This window comes from Ranitomeya imitator, chromosome 5, assembly GCF_032444005.1.
Source record: "Ranitomeya imitator isolate aRanImi1 chromosome 5, aRanImi1.pri, whole genome shotgun sequence".
Classification (NCBI taxonomy): domain Eukaryota; kingdom Metazoa; phylum Chordata; class Amphibia; order Anura; family Dendrobatidae; genus Ranitomeya; species Ranitomeya imitator.
In genome coordinates, this window is record NC_091286.1 from 627,277,568 (window position 1) to 627,300,279 (window position 22,712).

At 42.1% G+C, this 22,712-nt stretch overlaps 1 protein-coding gene across 1 annotated transcript in view; it reads left to right on the plus strand.

The window, feature by feature from the left end:
- GREB1 (growth regulating estrogen receptor binding 1) overlaps nucleotides 1–22,712 on the plus strand; it is a 207,629-nt gene that overhangs the window by 174,440 nt on the left and 10,477 nt on the right. The window contains exons 28-31 of the mRNA XM_069728105.1: nucleotides 3,808–3,982; nucleotides 9,318–9,536; nucleotides 10,509–10,644; nucleotides 18,275–18,475. Of these exons, the coding sequence (XP_069584206.1) occupies nucleotides 3,808–3,982; nucleotides 9,318–9,536; nucleotides 10,509–10,644; nucleotides 18,275–18,475 (731 nt within the window). The remainder of the gene's footprint in view (nucleotides 1–3,807; nucleotides 3,983–9,317; nucleotides 9,537–10,508; nucleotides 10,645–18,274; nucleotides 18,476–22,712) is intronic.

Consider the following 22,712-nt stretch of genomic DNA (forward strand, 5'->3'; position numbering starts at 1 on the left):
ACCAGTAGGAAGCACCTTTAAGAAGTGGAGTGGAACAGGCGGCCACGAGAGGTGGTGAGTTCTTCAGTGGAAGTCTTCAAACAGAGTCTGGACAGACATCTGTCTGAGATGGTTTAGTGAATCCTGAATTGAGCAGAGGGTTGGACACGATGACTCAGGAGGTCCCTTCCAACTCTAGCATTCTATGATTCTATGTGTACAACTTCCAGCTCCTCCCTCGGCGGTGTATGACATCTGACCCTCGCTCCCGGTGTATAACCTTGGTCCCCTGCCATGCCGCCTGCCTTTACTAACATGTGTCAGAGCAGTCGGTGGTAAACCGTTCACTGACACCAGCCTGTTCTGTAATATGAACCACCAGTGTAACAAGCCCGTTCATCATATTTCTTCTCTACTAAATCTTCTTCCATCACTTGTGAATGATATTATTGAGAAGTAGAAGGAACGAAACCACGTAACAGTACAGAGCGGGGTCACCAAGTGCTAAGGAGCAGAGGTCAGAAAAGTCACTATCACTCTGCTGACTCCATAACTGTAACGTCCAGATCTTCTCTGGTATTAGCATCAGCACAAACACTGCATTCCCGCCAGGAGCTTCATGACCTCGCAGCCTTACATCACCAAGCACAATGCTAAGCGTTGAATGGAGTGGTGTAAAGCTGACGCCACTGGACTCTGAAGGAAATGTGTTCTGTTTAGTGACAGATCACACATCTCTATTTCGTGTCCGATGGATGAGTCTGGGTTCGGTTAACCCTAGGAGAACGTTACCCACATGACAGCTTTGTGCCAGCTGTGAAGTTTGGTGGAGGAGGGATGCTGTTATAGGCTTGTTTTTCAGGGCTTGGCCAGTGAAAGGAAATCGGTATAACAAGATATTTTTCATACGTTACATTGCAAAGCCTTACATCACCATAGGCTTTGCAATCTAAGTCTTTCGACTTTGTGGGAAGCGTTTAGGTAAGACCCTTTTCTGTTCCCCATGAAGCTCAGGGGCTCATACACACGGGCTGCATCTGCCTGTATCTGCAGAAATCACAACTAAGCTCCAATCTCTGCTTCTGTGGGTGCTGCCATTCCATGTGCCCATCAACTACTACAATTGCGGAGTTGTCATGGGGTTGTTATGGCCTTTTGAAGGTCCTTATGGCTGCCATGTTGGTACTTCTTTGAAGCCCAGCCACAGATTCATGTGAGACCTTGATTTGATCTACAGTATATAGTGCAATACTGGGATATATCAGGAGATATGATCAGATGTAAGTCTTTAAAGGGTGCTAAAAACAAAGTTCAAAAATGTAATCAAAAACATATAAAATTTAGAATCGCCCAATTTTCCACTTTATACATAATAAATAAATATTAAAAAATAAAACTTTTATTCCTGCAGTCTTAAAAAATCCAAACTACAAAAATTTAGTCCGTGACCTGAAAATGTTAAATAACAGAATTGGAGTTTCACGGTTGCTGCAACTTGACCAAAATATGCAATCAGATGTGATTAAGACATCATTGTGACTTCTAAATATGCCAACTTGCCATGCGAAAAAACTCCAAGCCCCTATATGGGTCGATCATTGTAAAAATAACAAGTGTCTCTTAAAATGGTGACACAAACTAAATTTTTGTTTTTAATTTCTAAATTTTCTATTCCACCACTTAACTAAAAAAGTTTAGTATCGCCATAATCGAACTGTCCTGAAAAGTTATGGTCATTTTATCAGACTATGAACACAGAAAAAAAAGTAAGAAAAAATAATGGCGGAGTTGAGGTTTTTTTTTCACCATTTCTCCGCATTTGCCATTTTTTGATACATTATATGGTAAAATGATTGGAGTTATTTAAAACTACAACTCATCCCACGAATAAAGGCAAATCATTACAGCTACATGGATGGAAAAATATAAAAGAAAGTTATGGTTCTTGGAAGAAAGGGAGAAAATAACGAATGCGCAAATTGCTTGGTTATGAAGGGGTTAGTGCCTTTGGATGCGGAGAAAGGGATGTAATAAACGCGTCGTTAGGTGTCCCAATATTTTTGTCCATGCCGTGTATTATATCATTATGTCTTCTTTTTTGCTGCAGTTCTCCATTAAAGCCTCATTACAAAGTTTATCTGAGCCACCAGCTCAGATCACCAAGGAGAGGCTCGTGTATTAGGACAGAGAGGCGCATTACATTGCCGGAAGGTCACAGCGGGGACATAATTATGAGGGTGACCTGTTCCTTGCCCCATGACGTTCATTAGAGATGCATAATGTCCGCCCCTCGTTACTCGTACACCTCCACACCGCTAACATTTCACAGCACAAGTAGCCGCTTCATGTTCAGACTCCTCTGCTCTTTTAGAAATAGTCTTTCATCAAGTCATAATCATCGTGTTTACACCTCCAGATTTGTATAAGACGATCATTACTGGGGTGACTGCTAACATTAAGCGTAAGAATCCAAAAATAACCCCAAAAATGTCATTTTCCGTGTATTAGACCCCTATAACGTTACTGTGTTGGTGAGTGTGTCGCCATGACTTTACTCTTCCGTCGGTGGACCTTGTTTTTATGTGTTATCGAGCTGTAGTTGTTAATGATGCCATTTTGTGACAAATGATGTTTTGATCGCTTTTTATTGCATAGTTTGGGGAATTGCGGTGACCAAAATTGCAATTCTGGTGTATCATTTTTTTAAATAATTTATTTTTATATTGGTGAAAAATATATTTTAGGAATTATTATTTTATTAGTTAGGGCAATTTCGCGCATGGGAAAACTTTTTTTTAGACTTTACGTTTGGAGAAAAAGGAAGTGATTTAAACTTTATGTTTTTTTCAATATTTTTAAAACTATTTTTTTAATGTTTTTACTTTTTAACCGTTTGAATCTGCATGTAAAATACACTGCACCCCTGTAGGATTAATCTTGTTTGAAGCCTTTTAAGCCCAGGCTCATGGCTATGGTAGGCCTCCAACTGCTATGGCAAGTCATCGGAACCCCACAATTGTGTCACATGGGGGGCCGATGCCCATCAGAACCTACGCATGTAGAAGGCTTTTAAATGCTATTGTCACACTTTCCCATCTAAGAGGTTAAACTATTGCGTTCAGAAGGAGCTCTCACTCCATCAGTTAGGGCTCATGGAGGTGTCCTTGGATCTCGGTCTGATCACGACTGGTCACTGCTGCGGATCTCCTGATCAGAGTATGACAGCTTCATATATTTTTATTAGGCTGTCACTCTTCCATAATCAGACCGAGATCTACCTTTTTGAAGATACGCACCTGGTGTACAGAGATTTACTAACTTGCAGTGGTCAATGGAAAAACATGCAAATTTGGTCAACGCTAGGAGGAAAAAAAAAACCAATACAATTATGGATGCATGGTTTGACAAATATGAGTCTTTGTCCTTCTTTGTCCTGGAGAAGATCTAAGTTGACTACTTCTCCCGGGGCACAGATTGGCATTGCAGTTCTAGCTCCATATCTAAATATCCTGGCTCGCGCTCTCCACTTGTGCCAGCCTCCTCCATCTCTGGTAGACTCCTCCGGTGGAGGCTCATCTCCCAGAGAACAAAATGATCAACTGTTGGAAATGTAGAGTGCTGGATCCTTCTCTACCCCGATATCATTTGTAAGGGAAGATTCGGGAGGCCCCTATACATGTTAGACTGCCCACCCCATCCTGCCGACATCAGTGGGTTTGGCTGACTTTAGTCTTGCGTGTATAGGAGGACATGGGCATTACCCATCAATTGAGAACCTAACGTTACCCTTTCATAAATATTCATTATCGTCTTTGGTTTCTTACATAGGGGCTGCTCATTTCTTAATCAAGGAGCTTTCATTTCACAACTTGGAACTGGAGCGCAACAGACAAGCCGAGCTGGGAGTCTGCCACCAGGACGTGTGGCCCTTCATTGTCATAGCTGACGATTCTTGTGTCATGTGGAATACGATGGATGTTACAGTCACCGGGGATCATCCAAGGTACTAAGGAGCCTCACTGATTACCATAAGAAGGATGTAATAATTCACTTGTTATTTTATGAGAGAATTATCTTGTCGTCAATAATATGTGCTGTAACACCTACAGAAGGCGATCATGTCTTCCTGTTCTGCTCTTAAGGTTATATATCACAAGGTCTAAAGTATCCTGTATTTTATCTTATTTTATACTTGCTAATCTCCTGATTATTCTGTTTTGTTTTGTTTTTTTTCTCCGCCATATGGTTCCAGAGATATGACCCTTTTGGTTTTCATGGTCTTTACTAACGGGGTGTGGCTCAGTAGGCAAATGTGCAAAGCGCCTAAAGACATCTATGAGCCACACCCCTTTGGTAAAGACTGTAAGAATAAGCACTAGATTAAAAGGCTCATATTTCTGTAATCAGATGGCAGATATAAAAAAACTGAATTATCAGGAGAGCGGCGAGAATAAAATGAGAGTATAAACTTGACACTTGTGATCTGATGACAGGTCTTCTGTATTTTAGGTGATCCCTGTGTGCATGGCTTGTTTCTTTTTCTCTACTGTTTGATTTATGGTTTTTGACTTGCCTCAGGTGTTTCCCTTTTATTTCGTGGTGCCCTCCAATTCTTCTATATTCTTGTGATTGCTTTGGCAATTTTTGTTTTCTGCCTCTCTTCTGGCTATTGTGGTATTTTAGGTGATCTCTGTGTACATGGCTTGTTTCTTTTTCTCTACTGTTTGATTTAAGGTCTTCTTTAAAGGAACATTAACTACAGAAAATACAAGACTAATATCTGGAACTTCCTCTCTTAAGCTCCCACCAGTTTGCAAAATTATTTTAACCCGTATTTTAAATAAAGCCGAGAAAAATATATAATTACATTTTCTCTGTGTGTCTCATGAGCTCAACCACATGCCCCTACCCTGTGTCTGACTATAAGGCCTCTTTCACACTTGCGTCGGTACGGGTCCGTCGCTATGCGTCGGCGTGACGTACCAACGCATGTTGTGAAAATTTGGCATGAGGTGGGCAGCGGATGCGTTGAAAAACTGCCAATTCTAAAGTCCGGGGAGGAGGGGGCAGAGTTTCGGCCGCGCATGCGCGGTAGGAAATAGCGGACGCGATGTACGAAAAAACGTTCCCTTGAATGTTTTATAGTGCCGATGTTCCGCCAAAACACGACGCATCCAGTGCACGACGGACGCGACGTATGGCCATACGTCGCGATCTGTCGGCAATACAAGTCTATGGGCAAAAAACGGATCCTGCGGGCACATTTGCAGGATCCGTTTTTTCCCCAAAACGACGCATTGCGACGGACGTCACAAGACGCAAGTGTGAAAGAAGCCTAAGATAACTAGCTGCAGCAGGAGCCTCCCCCCATCTACCCTGTCTGCAGTAGGACAAAAGTTTGCTAAATCCCATGGCGTGGCATTAGTTGGCTACCAGACAAGCAATTTTCAGTTTTTTGGGGTTTTATTTTTTTCCTCCCCTTCATCCAAGAGCCATAACTCATTTACTTTTCCATCCACATAGCCGTATGAAGGATTGTTTTTTGCAGGACAAGTTGTAGTTTTGAGTGACATCCTTCATCATTCATTTTTATCCATTCAGTATCCTGGAAAAAAAAAATCCAAGTGGGATAAAATTGCTCAAAAAATGCAATTTCCCAATAAAATAAATACAGTATTAACTTGTGTCGCTATTTTCTGAAACCTGTAATGTTTTCATTCAGTTGTATAAGGTGAAGTTTTTACTCATATATTGGGGTACATACAACATTTTTATTGTGTCGTGTTGCATTTTTATGTGGTATTATTCTTTATGGCATGTACCAATCAGGTTTATTAGTTTTATACCCACATTTTAATAGTACACACTTTTATGGATGCAGCGATACTCATTTTAATTTTTTTAATTGATTTTTAATGAAGAAAACAGAGGGTGATTTGAGTTTTTATACATTTTTTATGCTTTCTATATTTTAAAAACAGGGTTTTTTTTACTCTTTTTTTGTAGTCCCCTTAGGGGACTCGAACCTGCGATCGTTCGATTGCTTGTACTGCATTATATACTGCAATGTCACATTATGGCAGTTTATATTAAAAATCAAAGTCTTAGTCATGGAACGCACATGGATCTTCAGCAGACCACTGCCTGTCATGACAACCCATCGGCGCCTTGCTATTGCGTCATGGGTGGGGATGATGGGTGGGTATAATAGCTCGCCCCCGGGCCATGTGCTGCAAAAGCCGCTGTGAAGATTAACAGTGGCATTTAAGTGGTTTACAGCAGCGAATGGAGCTCGGCTCTGCTCGCTGCTGTTAGAGGCAGATCCTGTCTGTTTTACACAGCCATCATCTGCCGGCAATGTTGCAGGCTCAGGAACTGAGCCTGCACCAAAAAAGGGGACCTGACATATAGTGTAGTAGTACGTCATTTTTTTGTGAAGAGTCTCGATACCAAACAAAGTCTATGATTTCATAACGTTTCTTGAATGATTATACAACAACATATATGCTAAAAAAAATGCAAAAAGCAATAACTAAATAAAATATGAGCTAAGCTCCGGGGGTGGTTACTGGAGGAGAATCACATTTTGTGGTTAGTTATAAAGAATGCGCATACTGTATAATAATGAAGCAGAATCAGTCCTGTTTTTACGCTATTTTGGTCCTCAGCTCCTTTGTTGACGGCACTGTGGGCGTCGGTGAGAAATCTTCCTCTGGGCATTGTGAATTAATGGCTGCATAGATATTAAGGTATCATCGGTAATGCAATTGCAGCTATTAGCTACCAGGTACCATGGCTACAATTACGGGCACACCTCGAATTCTCCTGGGAGCATCTTCATTTACAAAGTGTTTGCTCTGTACATTCAGAATGCAGCCACCAACATCCTGCATCCAGTGTCTTAAAGGGGAAGAAACTGTAGGGTGACTAAGATCTATAGACTGAGTTCTCCATTACGATCCTTCTCCAGGAGAATGACAGGCTTTTTTAATGCAATTTAATTACAAGTAAAGACCTGTGAAAGCGTCATCAATTTCCACGACGCAAACTGCATGCTTTATGAGATAGATTTCTTAGACCTGATGAGACTGGTGTACTTACTTTGAAACACAAACTGCATCTGTTATTAGATAGCTTCCTTACACCTGCTGAGGCTAGTTTATTTGCTTTGAATATCCACTTTACATTGGCTGTATAATGCTTGATACAGTAAAAGTTTAAAGCAATCTCCCAGCCTGATTGACAGCTACTCAGTGTCCCTCCTCCCCGCTGAGATCTCTCGCTGCTCGGTGCAAGCTGCAGCTGTCTTTCAGGCTATGTGAGTGGCGTCTCAATACTTGTGGACTTATCAGATTTCTCACTCTTTATCTGGACACAGTAAAATGCTCATTTTAATATCAGGATTATACAGCCATTTTTGCATGTATTTTCAAAGTAAAAATACCAGCCACATCAGGTCTAAGAGATTTATTTTTTTTTAAATGCCACTTATGTTGTTACGTTTGGTGTGCTGTATGCTGTAAAATCCAATCAAATAGCACCACAGATCTAAGCATCTGGACCTGTAAGTGTAATTATTTATTTATTATTTTTGATTACGTACCATAATTTGGTAAGAATTAATATATTGGTGTTAAAGGGTACCTATGATTTAACTTGATTTTTTATATATTTTTTGTATACCTAAATGTGAGGGTTATTGTCATGATGAGATCCCTACTAATTTCTCAAAACACCCCTCTGATATCTGAATGTACAGAGGCTAGTTTCTGGGCTCATAGACTTTCTATGGAGCCCATACACCGCTCTGTGCAGGCGCTCATGCAAAATCTGAGTACCGCTGCTTGCAAAATTGAGCACATCAGTGCAGTGTTATGAGCTATGTGTGGGGGTCTCGGTTCCTAGTCCCCCATCAATTTACTACAAATTAAAGTACGTACAGTAAGACTTATAAAAAATAAATGTAAATAATAGGTACCCTTAAACCCAAATCTACTAATTCTTACCAAATTATGCGTAGTGATCCAGATCTATGGTGCTGTTTACAATGTAGTGTTGACATGGAGGAACAAAGAACTTACTGGTGAATTTAGAGTGGCTTTGTCACACAAAATGCATTCTTTTTTAAACAAAATCTCTTACACTCAATGAGGCTGGTGTACTTACTTTGGAAATCCATGATAAAATGACTTTATAATCCTGTTACTAAAATGAGCATTTATGCTTCCAGTTATAAACTGAGAGCACTCAAGTCCTAATGTATTCAGTGCCTACCTACCGGCCAGCCTGACTGCTGCATCTTGTACTGAGCAATTTGAGGACTCAGCAGGGAGGAGGCACACTGAGGAACTGTCAATCAGGCCAGATGGATGAAGATTGTGATTAAACTTTTATTAGAGGGTTATTCCTATCTCCAAGATCCTACCCCAATATGTAGTACATGTAATAATAATAATAATATTAGCAAATACCTCCAATTAGAAATGTTGTATAGTTTTTCTGATTCGCCATGTCTCTTTCCTCATGTGCAGGCATTGCAGGACCTTTGGTATCTATGGTTATGACCACTAGCAAATACTTAATTAACTTTCACTATATCAGGGGTCGTAACCATGGATACCTAAGGTTCTGCAATGCCTGCATTAGAGGAAAGAGACATAGCGAATCAGAAAAACTATACTACATTTGTAATTGGAGGTATGTGCTAATATTATTATTATTACACCTACTACATATTGGGATAGGATCTTGGTGATGGGAATACGCCTTTAAGGATTACTCAGCCATCCTGACATAGATTATTAAAGTAAGCACACCAGCCTCATCAGTTCTAAGTGATCTATCTAATAACGCACGCAGTTTCTTTAGTGCAGTGTGCTGACAGATCCACTTTAACAGCTCTGCTGGGTTCATAAACCAGTTTGATTAAAACTGTAGATTGATTAATTAATTAGGTAAAACCGTGTTCTCAGTGCAGAGGGCATCAGCGGTACTGTAAAAACAATACGTATTTGTACCAACTTGCCAATGTCCACAACCATGTAGTCTTGTGGACGCTGGCTCTGCCTGTTCATTACTTCCATGTTAGCATGTGATATAACGACGTGACCACATTGTCCTCGGATTGGCGCATGCGATGGTCGCAGCACCGACGCGCTGAGATGTGACAACCGGGTGCTGACGTTACAAGTCCGGCGTGACGAGACCATGCCTACTGATCCTAATCTATGCAAAAAAAAGCAAAAAAGCATAAATGCTAAAATAATAAACGGAAAAGTAAAAAAAAAAAGCCACATTTTAACTTGTGACTTGCGAGCTTTTTTCTGACGATCCTCCAGGGATTTCTCTTGGCATGAAAGAAACGTGTCTCTGAAACATATCCTGCAACACGTGGAGGCCACGCAGAATATTGCCCAGTATGCCATGCTCGGGATGAGGAAATGGACAAGTAAGACCAAAGGTGTAGACCTGACGGACCCCTTCTCCCGCTGCCACCTCCATGACTTCATTCTCCTCAATGTGGACCTGACGCGGGACGTTCAGTACAACCAGAACAGGTAGGTGGGCTGCCAACTTACCGCTACATGGACCCTCAATATTCTTTGTACCCTAGTCATATTGCTTAAGTCTCTGAGGGAGAGAAAGCGTTAACTTTTATTTATCTCCATTTTATAGAGCCGGAGGCCGCCATTGTTCAGTAGTTACCCTGCGCCCATAGCAACAGCCGCCCTCCATCCTAGGAGTTACTATATAAAGAATGGCGTCCTGCTGCTTGTCCGGCTCCTCCGGCCGAGGCGCTGAAGGTTATAGCAGCCGTCAAGTGTCCTGGTCTTATCCCAGGATATCCCAGGATATCCATCCTTTATCTTCTCAGCTCAGGTGTCTACAAACATGGCACCCACTGAGAATGGCCGGAGGATGATAGCGAGCGATGAAGATGTGATGCACACAATTTGTTTAAATCTGACAACTGAGTTTCCTGCCTGTGTCCTTGATCCTAATTGTCAGAATACAATTAAAGGTGTTGTACTGTGAACTGGATAACAGCATGGGAGCAGTAGGACGCCATTTTTTCATGTCATGTCTTCGCATATAGCATTTTTGTGAGGTAAATTATGATATATTTGTTATGCATTCTTGGCCTCGCTAAACGCCACACACTTTGCGAAATTGTGAGGAGCCGGAATTTTTTTCCCCCCCCAATTCTTAGTACATCGTATAGTAAAATGAAAGATGTCATCCAAAAGTACAATTAATTCTGGAAAAATAAACAAAAATAATAAAGAAGTAATGGCACTTGAAAACACGAATGCGCAAAATAAAGAAAATTGACCAGACAAGAATAGGTTAAATTGATTATTTTCCTATTATAGGGCCTTACTGCATATCCCGGGTGTATAAGTATTCGTGAACGTTCAGCCTTTCACAGCAGACGGCTGTGGTTTGCGAGGTCTTCTATCCTTGTGTACTAGACCGGGGCAGCGTTCGGCTTCCTCGTGATTGATGTGTCCTTGTGTTTGCCATGTCAGGTTCACCTGTGATGATGTCGACTTTAATCTACGAGTGAACAGCTCCGGGCTGCTCGTCTGCCGCTTTAATCGCTTCAATGTCATGAAGAAGCAGATTGCAGTTGGAGGACAGCGCGCTATGCATATCAAACCAAAGGTAACGGCAGTCACAGCTCCGCCGCCCGCAACCGGGATCTCCGAAAGATGGTTTTGTCATCCTGGAATATAAAAGGCGAGCACCTAATGAAAAGGTGGCAACAAGGGGCAGGATGAGGTCAGAATAAGGTACCTTCACACTGAACGATATCGCTAGCGATCCGTGATGTTGCAGCGTCCTGGCTAGCGATATCGTTGAGTGTGACAGGCAGCAGCGATCAGGATCCTGCTGTGCCATCGTTGGTCGGAGCAGAAAGTCTAGAACTTTATTTCGTCGCTGGACTCCCGCAGACATCGCTGAATCGGCGTGTGTGACGCCGATTCAGCGATGTCTTCACTGTTAACCAGGGTAAACATCGGGTTACTAAGCACAGGGCCGCGCTTAGTAACCCGATGTTTACCCTGATTACCAGCGTAAACGTAAAAAAAGTGCTTCTCTGCACTGACTGTGAGCGCCGGCCGGAAAGCACAGCGGTGACGTCACCGCTGTGCTCTGCTTTCCGGCCGGCGCTTATTACAGTGCAGAGAAGCACAGCGCCGGGGGACAGACACCGGAATGTAAGTATGTATTGTTTTTTTTTTTTTACGTTTACGCTGGTAACCAGGGTAAACATCGGGTTACTAAGCGCAAGAAAAAACACCAGAAAAAGATATGCACAAACTGGGATCACATATATATTAAATTTTATTATAACAAATCTTAACAACAAAAGGCAATAAACAGAACGCACAATTAAAAACATTTAAAACTAGAACAGACCAACCCTCCTCCTCTAGGATATAAAGTAATACAAATAGGTATACAGATATTACACAGGGCATAAGGTCAGAAAAATACACTTACATATCATCCAAATATTTGTCACATAAGAGATCGACAAAGCCCTATATGAAAATCCGTCTAGACCCCTATTATAGCCATAGTCTCCAGCCCATAGTGAAGCAGCAATAATGCAAAAACAGAGCACCAAAAAAATAAGCCCAACCAATGTGGTGCTATATCCAGTATCCACACCCCCGCCACACACCCAAACCTGGACAACCAACCTCATACATCACCTAGTCTGGAATAAATCCAGATCAATGCCGGAATGGTCCCTAGGTGGCCAAGGTGCTGGGCAAGCGTGGAGAGGGTAATGAGAAAAGCCGGTACACAGAATCCGTGTGTCCCTAAGCAAGGCTGGATGTAACCAAGGGGTAACTGACGGAAAAAGAAAATCCAAGAGGAGGGTGACGGCCCCACGCGTTCCGACGCTACTAAGGCGTCTTCGTCAGGGGAAGGTAGTGAGGAATGTGTCCCGCATACGCCTTTTAAATGTACAACATAATGAGCGATGGGTTTCACCTGTGAGGCTGCGGCGGCGTGTATCCTCAGATGCCGACATATGGAGGGCGAACACTTCCGGTCATGCGTACATGGTCCCAGAGGTTTGACATTGCTCTTTAGTCTAACAGACTACGCACGCGCTATGGTCTCCAGGGAAACGTCCAATACCAAGGAGGAGAGAAAAGAGCGCAGGCGCCGAACTGGTAAGCACAAGGGCGACCCAGACATGCGCACTGCCCATTACGCTTTCTATTCCTTAATGAGAATGAGTCACAATATGGTGAAACCCAATACGGGTCTCTTACAGATCTAGGAACACGCCAGATATTGAGCGGCGCAAACTATCTCAGTGATATCCAGCGGGGTCCGCATTGGTATAAATAGTTAACCTAATATACTTGCAAGCGCAAGCACATATGAATACTAAGGAGATGATGCCTACACAGTGTGCACACTGTATCAGTCGGTCAAGTGCCTAAATCTGGACAAAGCCATGTCCAAACACCGGCACCTAACCTCCTGAACATAGGGGTGACGCTAAGCGTCATTCCTGGAAGATACACTATTAGGGAATATCAGTCATATAGCACCCCACCTACACATAAGAGATGAATAGTTACAAAATCAATGTTTTAGTACGGCAAAGCCTGTAAAAGTGCCGTTTTGCCGGAAAAGATGAAACTTCGACAGTGCAAGATAGATGTTGGAATTATCCATGGTAGTGCCGATAATGTCGAAGCCAAAACATGTACAAATCTGTAGTGAATATAAAAAGAACGCATAACTGATTCAGCAATGAAGGATAACCAGATGGTAAAAGTTATCTATCCAAGCGCCACAGTATGCGTGCTGCACTACAGAATACGTACATCTGCATGTCCAAACCAAGTATAGTGATACATACAAAATTCAGTGACACATAAATCCCAGCCACTCATGATGAAAAGCAGGCCGGTATGAAGTTTAACCCTTATAGAACCTCACAGACACTCAATTGGTCCAGATGGCAGAACAATCGTCCCAGGATCCACGATCTATGGTGAGGAAGTTACAAAAAAAAAAAATATAAAATATATAAAATAGGTTCTATAAGGGTTAAACTTCATACCGGCCTGCTTTTCATCATGAGTGGCTGGGATTTATGTGTCACTGAATTTTGTATGTATCACTATACTTGGTTTGGACATGCAGATGTACGTATTCTGTAGTGCAGCACGCATACTGTGGCGCTTGGATAGATAACTTTTACCATCTGGTTATCCTTCATTGCTGAATCAGTTATGCGTTCTTTTTATATTCACTACAGATTTGTACATGTTTTGGCTTCGACATTATCGGCACTACCATGGATAATTCCAACATCTATCTTGCACTGTCGAAGTTTCATCTTTTCCGGCAAAACGGCACTTTTACAGGCTTTGCCGTACTAAAACATTGATTTTGTAACTATTCATCTCTTATGTGTAGGTGGGGTGCTATATGACTGATATTCCCTAATAGTGTATCTTCCAGGAATGACGCTTAGCGTCACCCCTATGTTCAGGAGGTTAGGTGCCGGTGTTTGGACATGGCTTTGTCCAGATTTAGGCACTTGACCGACTGATACAGTGTGCACACTGTGTAGGCATCATCTCCTTAGTATTCATATGTGCTTGCGCTTGCAAGTATATTAGGTTAACTATTTATACCAATGCGGACCCCGCTGGATATCACTGAGATAGTTTGCGCCGCTCAATATCTGGCGTGTTCCTAGATCTGTAAGAGACCCGTATTGGGTTTCACCATATTGTGACTCATTCTCATTAAGGAATAGAAAGCGTAATGGGCAGTGCGCATGTCTGGGTCGCCCTTGTGCTTACCAGTTCGGCGCCTGCGCTCTTTTCTCTCCTCCTTGGTATTGGACGTTTCCCTGGAGACCATAGCGCGTGCGTAGTCTGTTAGACTAAAGAGCAATGTCAAACCTCTGGGACCATGTACGCATGACCGGAAGTGTTCGCCCTCCATATGTCGGCATCTGAGGATACACGCCGCCGCAGCCTCACAGGTGAAACCCATCGCTCATTATGTTGTACATTTAAAAGGCGTATGCGGGACACATTCCTCACTACCTTCCCCTGACGAAGACGCCTTAGTAGCGTCGGAACGCGTGGGGCCGTCACCCTCCTCTTGGATTTTCTTTTTCCGTCAGTTACCCCTTGGTTACATCCAGCCTTGCTTAGGGACACACGGATTCTGTGTACCGGCTTTTCTCATTACCCTCTCCACGCTTGCCCAGCACCTTGGCCACCTAGGGACCATTCCGGCATTGATCTGGATTTATTCCAGACTAGGTGATGTATGAGGTTGGTTGTCCAGGTTTGGGTGTGTGGCGGGGGTGTGGATACTGGATATAGCACCACATTGGTTGGGCTTATTTTTTTGGTGCTCTGTTTTTGCATTATTGCTGCTTCACTATGGGCTGGAGACTATGGCTATAATAGGGGTCTAGACGGATTTTCATATAGGGCTTTGTCGATCTCTTATGTGACAAATATTTGGATGATATGTAAGTGTATTTTTCTGACCTTATGCCCTGTGTAATATCTGTATACCTATTTGTATTACTTTATATCCTAGAGGAGGAGGGTTGGTCTGTTCTAGTTTTAAATGTTTTTAATTGTGCGTTCTGTTTATTGCCTTTTGTTGTTAAGATTTGTTATAATAAAATTTAATATATATGTGATCCCAGTTTGTGCATATCTTTTTCTGGTGTTTTTTCTTGTACATTGTTTATATGCACGTGGTTGATCACCGTTATATTTTGTGCGGTGCCCGCCTACCTTTGTTGCTTATATAGAGGGTTACTAAGCGCGGCGCAGCGCTTAGTAACCCGATGTTTACCCTGGTTACCCAGGGACCGACATAGTTGGTCGCTGGAGAGGTGTCTGTGTGACAGCTCTCCAGCGACCACACAGCGACGCTGCAGCGATCGGCATCGTTGTCTAGATCGCTGCAGCGTTGCTAAATGTGACGGTACCTTAAAAGGCTGGGTCGGGTGGTGTTTGGTATTCGTTCTCTTGGATAAGATCTGAGTTTCAGACATGTAGCCTTGCTGAATATTCAGGTTGGCATCAGACGCCAAACATCGGTCCATCCTTCAGGCGGCTTATGATCTGAAGACGCTCTATAGGTTACAATAAAGGCAACGGAAAGGCTCAAAAAAAGCCAACAGGCAAAAACAACAAAACAGTGCAAAAAAGACACTTCATTGCTATGTGCACACGACGTCTTTTAAAATCAGGAGAACCTATCGAGTTTTTCAAGCAAAAGAAACTTCAGGAAACTCTGGACTTTTTATTCCTGGAGCGTTTCCAAGGGCTTTTTTTCTGACATTTTTTATTTTTTTTGCCTTTTTTTTTTTTCTCTATTGAATAATGAAGAAACCACTAGCGTCTTTTTTTTAAAGTAAAAATGATGGCAAAAACACTCCAAAGACATCCGGGTGTCTTTTATGCTTTACCCATTGACTAATATTGCAAAGTGCAGAGCGTCTTCCAAGCGGGTAATTCCAAAGAACGGACACGACACTTCTTCACGCTTGGCATTTTTAGAAACCTGACGTGGTTAAAAGACATTCGAAGGCCTGAACATGTTCACATCAAGTCATTTTTATGTAAAAATGCAAATGTTCATTCCTTTGAGTGTTTTCTGACAGCTTTTCCATGTGGTCTCCTCAGCGGAACCCGCCTGACAAAGACATGGTGGTGGTGAGCACATAGCACATGGACTTCCATTTTCTACAGAAGTGAAGGTCCCAGAATTGGACCCCCTGTCAGATCCGAATATCGATTGAAGTTTAAATGGGATCTAAGTGGTTCATTTTAATAATGTGACCCTTGGATTAAAAAAAAAATGTCATACCCCGATCTAGGTCACGCTAGATTAATTTACAAGTGGACATGTACAGTCGGAGGATTTGCTCCTTCAGTGGTTCTCTCCCGACTCACCTCAGCTTTGCACTCCTGTGTTCTCCACAAAAGAGTCGCTTACAGACTCCGCTGAGGATGGCTTTCTCCTTGGCGAACCCCAAAAATTGGACGTTGAAACTGAACAGGCCGGATGCTTCTCTTCCCTAAAGTCATCTGTCAGGAGATCTTCAGGAGGGTCCTTCACAATAACCTGTCGGTCGTTCCCGATACGGCCAACTTTGTGTATGTGGGATGTTAGATTCAAGCTGTGAGAGGGAGGAGGACCTCATGTCTCAGCTTGTGTGTAAGGAGGGGAAGTAGAAGGGGAGATATCGGCTTGCTTTAGACCACCCATGAAATCAGTAACATCGAAATTTAGATAAAAATGATGTGGAGTGAAGCAAAAATCGAGCTTTGCAGATCTTTTCTGGCTGTATTAAACGGAATCAGTCAGCAAGTTTTTGGTATGTAATCTGAGAGGAGCATGATGTAGGGGCAGAGACATTGATTCAAGTGCTGCGTCATTTGCTGATCTGAATGCTGCCATTTTAATACAATCCCTGTTTTCTCTGCTGTAGATCTAGCAGAGTTCTGAATGCTGAGCTCTGTATAACCCCGCCCCCACTGCTGTGACAGCTTTCTACACTGTACATTGACAGAAAGCTGCCAATCCGTGATGGGGGCGGGGATACACAGAGCAGTTGACTAGGAGGCACAAGACAACTAGTCCTGTAGTGATAATCTCCTGATGATAAAATACTGATTTTATCGAAATAGCAACCGACTGACAGATGACTTTGAAAGGAAGAAAGATACAGCTTGATCATTTTCAGCTGTAGATTCCTTTGGTTCTGCGGTGAGATAACCTGCTACCAGATGATTCTGGCAGTGTCTATAATGTAGAACACAGGAACACTCATATATAGGATGGAGCCAGGAGAGAATGTATCTATAAAAGATAGGGAGGTGGCGCTGCTATTGGAGGGTCTAAACTACGTAGGATGGGTGTAGTAGTATTTATTTGACACTCCCTGTGGTGTCACTTTTTGGGATGACTGCTGCAGCTTTGTCCTGCAGGTAGGTAACTGGGTAGTAGAATGGTTTAAAGATGGTTCAGGATCCAGTGAGTGCGCTGTTATCCGGGATGTAAATTTTACTAATTAACACAAATAGTTGAAGTAGTCAGGTTCTTTATTGATGAGCATAAAATAATCGACAGGCCAGTTTTTGGCTTCGGATTTGAGCCTTCATCAAATGTGTCAGGAGACAGAACTGTCGGCTAAACGATTCTTCAGCTGACAGCTATCTATCGTGAATATGGGCTTTTTGATAGCGTTATGATAGAAATGCTGTAGATTTATCAGTTCTCTGAATGCTGAGCTCTGTATAATCCCACCCACCTCACTGATTGGCTGCTTTCTATGTACACTGTGCCTAGGCAGAAAGCTGCCAATCGGTGGTGCGGGCGTGTTTGGACTACCTGGCAGCAGGTTTACTAGTCCTCTAGTGATAATCTCCTGCTGATAAAACTACAAATTACAGCAAGCAGCCCAGTAAGTGACACATTTCTAAAATCAGGGTCTCTGCCCCTACATTATGCTGCTCTCAGATAAAATGGCAAAAACCTGCTGACAGATTCACTTTAAAGCTACGTTCTCTTCACATTTATCTTCTATATTTAGTATGTACAGCAGGAAAGGTCCAAACTTACTTCTAAAACTCTCTTATCTGGCAGAAGGTGGAAGAGTTACCGTTTTGGTCCCTGTTTGGCCCTTACACACTGGTATCCTGGAAAGTCCTGTAAAAAGCTTACATATAAGATTTATATATTTTTTTATACGGAAGCAGATTGCAGGTTGTGATATCTGTTTTCCGTGACCTTTTCAGTAGTTTTCGCAACATATCCATTAAATGGATTCCTATATAGGATGACATTAGACAGCGGCATCCATCACCCATAGGCCATAATTGCATCAGCGTGTTGGATACTTCAGGAAAAATTGTACAATATATCTATTATACAGTCTCATATTAGTTTATGGGTGCTGGGAGCCCTCACCGCTTTTTAACCCAGTGGAAACATAACCTTAAACACATCTCTAGCTCCCTAATTGTATTTTTCGGTCTAATTTATTTATTTATTTATTCCTGGTAAAGTGTAGTTATTTTAGCACAGGAGTTTGTCATGGCTCGGCTTTAACTTGTTTGCAAATTTTTGTTAAAATACTCTTATTATTTTTATTTTTTTTAAATGTACAATTTTCTCTCCGCTCTGCAACCGATATGTAAAAAATAGCAATTTTTCAGTAATTTCCTGATTATTTTGATTTAATGAGATCTCTGGATATCTCCTCCAGGTCCTGGATTCATCGCTGTCTGTTTCCTCGGCTCACTACATCTGCGCTCCTGATAGCAAACACACCACCCTGGCCGCCCCCGCTCAGCTGCTGCTGGAGAAATTCCTCCATTTCCACAGTCACCGATTCTTTCCTCTGTCTGTGAATAATCGCGGCCACCCGGTGCTTGTGGTAGATTGTTACCTGAACCTCGGACCCCAGGTACATACATCACAGTCTTCCAAAAATGATTGAAGACCCCTAAAATAAAAAAGGCATTTCAATCTAGGGGAACTTTTGGTTTTTCTAACTTTTCAGTAGGGGAAATAGGGATGTTTAACCCCATCTGGACGCCCCCGGTCCAGCCCAGAGCATCCCCTATGGGGCCGGGTATACCTAAACTCTGCTCCTCATGGTCCGGTACTCCACAAATTTGCCCCGATTGTTTCTGAAAATTTAGGATTGTTATGGCAAATTTTTGGAATAGCTGACAGTTATAGATTTAATTTCTACACCCCCCACCCTCCCTCCCCCCCCAAAAAAAAGTTCCATTTTATGTCATAAGTTTTGACTAGTATTGCAACCCTGCATCAGGTTTACAATGAAAAACCCTGTTTTTTTTGTTTTTTTTACCCCATTTGGTTTTTTTTACCTTGAAAAATTTACCAGCGTAATAAAAACCTTAATTTTATACCTTCGAAAATTCTTAATTCCTGCAAGTCCAGATACCGTGATCTCTCGACTATAGAGATGTTGCAATACCAGAGGCAGTCAGTCGTGTACAAGAATGGAGCTGATTCTAGAAGTAAAAACAGAACCTATTTTCTGATTTCATTAAACCACACATTAAAGGGATTTTTAGTGGAAAAAACAAATAATATTTAAAAAAATGAACAAAAATAAAATAAAAAATTATATAATAAAAAAAAAAAATATATATATATACGTATATACAGTACAGACCAAAAGTTTGGACACACCTTCTCATTTAAAGATCTTTCTGTATTTTCTTGACTATGAATATTGTAAAATTCACACTGAAGGCATCAAAACTATGAATTAACACATGTGGAATTATATACTTAACAAAAAAGTGTGGAACAGCTGAAATTATATGTTACATTCTAGGTTCTTCAAAGTAGCCACCTTTTGATTTGATGACTGCTTTGCATACTCTTGGCATTCTCTTGATGACCTTCAAGAGGTAGTCACCGGGAATGGTTTTCACTTCACAGGTGTGCCCTGTCAGGTTTAATAAGTGGGATTTCTTGCCTTATAAATTGGGGTTGGGACCATCAGTTGTGTTGAGCAGAAGTCTGGTGAATACACGGCTGATAGTCCTACTGAATAGACTGTTAGAATTTGTATTATGGCAAGAAAAAAGCAGCTAAGTAAAGAAAAACTAGTGGCCATCATTACTTTGAGAAATGAAGGTCAGTCAGTCCTAAAAATTGGGAAAACTTTGAAAGTGTCCCCAAGTGCAGTTGCAAAAACCATCAAGCGTTACAAAGAAACTGGCTCACATGAGGACCGCCCCAGGAAAGGAAGACCAAGAGTCACCTCTGCTTCTGAGGATAAGTTTATCTAGTCACCAGCCTCAGAAATCGCAGGTTAACAGCAGCTCAGATTAGAGACCAGGTCAATGCCACACAGAGTTCTAGCAGCAGACACATCTCTACAACAACTGTTAAGAGGAGACTTTGTGCAGCAGGCCTTCATGGTAAACTAGCTGCTAGGAACCACTGCTAAGGACAGGCAACAAGCAGAAGAGACTTGTTTGGGCTAAAGAACACAAGGAATGGACATTACACCAGTGAAAATCTGTGCTTTGGTCTGATGAGTCCAAATTTGAGATCTTTGGTTCCAACCACCGTGTCTTTGTGCGACAGAGAAAAGGTGAACGGATGGACTCTACATGCCTGGTTCCCACCGTGAAGCATGGAGGAGGAGGTGTGATGGTGTGGGGGTGCTTTGCTGGTGACACTGTTGGGGATTTATTCAAAATTGAAGGCATATTGAACCAGCATGGCTACCACAGCATCTTGCAGCGGCATGCTATTCCATCCGGTTTGCATTTAGTTGGACCATCATTTATTTTTCAACAGGACAATGACCCCAAACACACCTCCAGGCTGTGTAAGGGCTATTTGACCAAGAAGGAGAGTGATGGGGTGCTACGCCAGATGACCTGGCCTCCACAGTCACCAGACCTGAACCCAATGGTTTGGGGTGAGCTGGACCGCAGAGTGAAGGCAAAAGGGCCAACAAGTGCTAAGCATCTCTGGGAACTCCTTCAAAATTGTTGGAAGACCATTCCCGGTGACTACCTCTTGAAGCTCATCAAGAAAATGCCAAGAGTGTGCAAAGCAGTCATCAAAGCAAAAGGTGGCTACTTTGAAGAACCTAGAATATAACATATAATTTCAGTTGTTCCACACTTTTTTGTTAAGTATATAATTCCACCTGTGTTAATTCATAGTTTTGATGCCTTCAGTGTGAATTTACAATTTTCATAGTCATGAAAATACAGAAAAATCTTTAAATGAGAAGGTGTATCCAAACTTTTGGTCTGTACTGTGTATATATATATATATTTATATATTATATATATATATATATATATATATATATATATATATATATATATATTCCATATGTATATATATATATATATATATATATATATAATATGATACTGAACTATATACGGTAGATCCTTTGAGGGTTAGCTACAGTATATTGGAGAGACACACTTCATTCTTGCATTGTTTGTATAGACACTACTGTAAAGCTCTATGTGTATGTGTGTATTGCTTTATGGCAGCTGCAAAGAGAAGAGAAGTGTCAAAGGACTAGAGGTCACTGAGAGGCAGGTAATTTGTAAACGCTCTGTCCCTATAGTCTAAGCCTATGTGCACACAATGCAAAAGTGCCCCATAAAATGAGCATGACGCACGGCAATGTCAAAACCACATCACTGTAGACCTGTTCCGTTTTATGTCACTTCTCTTAACCGTTTCAGCAGAAAAAGGAAGTGACATTCTCATTCTTCAAGAGGCTTCTGAGCACCCAGAAGTCGCCACCTCTCTGTACTTCACAGTGTAGAGTGAAAAATGTCACAAGAATGGTGGCAAAACTGCTGACGTTTTCCTGAAGTGGCTTCGCCTGAGAAAAATATGCGCCTGCACCGGCGTCTAAAAGACGATGTGTGCACATAGTGCTAAGTTACATTTACACTGAAAGATAATCGGGAATGAGCATTCTTAAATACTCTTGTTCATTGGGTGACCTGTTATGATCTGGTGATTAAGGAGCGACATGCGTCTAGCTCTGAGCAGGTGGCAACTATACTGACCGCAGTCCCTAAGCTCAACACAACACTAGAAGTAGCCGTGGAATGCTCCTAACTCTACCTAGGCATCTCACAGCCTACCCCTAATGATAGAAGCAGGAAAACTATCTTGCCTCAGAGAAAATCCCCAAAGGATAGATTAGCCCCCCACAAATAATGACTGTGAGAGGAGAAGGAAATGACATACGTAGTATGAAACAAGATTTAGCACATGAGGCCACTTCTAGCTAGATAGAAATAGTACAGAACAGAACGCTGTGCGGTCAGTAATAAAGACTAGAAAAAGTCCACCGCAGAGAAATGCAAAAATCTCCACACCTGACTGAATACCCTGTTTTTTACATCTTTTACTAGCACTTGCGGATTACTGCAACATTTTTTCAAACTGAGTGTTTTTGGTTTTACTATTCTCTTTTGTGTCTTCAGGTTTCTTGGTGGTGTGTGAACATGATCATACAGACTTGTTCACTGTGCAAGTAGCCCATGTGTTCCTGTTTCCATAAAGGTGTGGAGGGCAAACTCTGCTGCCCAGAGCTTCCAGCTTAACTGAATAGATCCATACTGAAAAGCTGGACAAATTAACAAAAACAAAGAAAGTGCTGAACAACAAAGTCCACAACAAGAGAACCGCAAAAGGACAAGCAAGGACTTAGCTTTGATGAACTGGTCAGAGTGTCAGGAAAGTCCTAAGAGCAATGACTCCAGGCAGGAACAATTGACAACTGGCATTGAATGAGGGATAAGGCCAGACTAATATAGCCGAGCCAGAAAGACGATCAGTGAAAACAGCTGCTGAAGCTAAATCCAAGAAGCAGCCATATCACTCAAAACCACAGGAGGGAGCAAAAGAGCAGAACTCACAAAAATGCTACTTACAACCACCGGAGGGAGCCCAAGAGCGGAATTCACAACAGTACCCCCCCCCCCCCTTAAGGAGGGGTCACCGAACCCTCACCAGAGCCCCCAGGCCGATCAGGATGAGCCAAATGAAAAGCACGAACCAAATCGGCGGCATGAACATCGGAGGCAACAACCCAAGAATTATCCTCCTGGCCATAACCCTTCCACTTGACAAGATACTGAAGCTTCCGCCTCGAAAAACGAAAA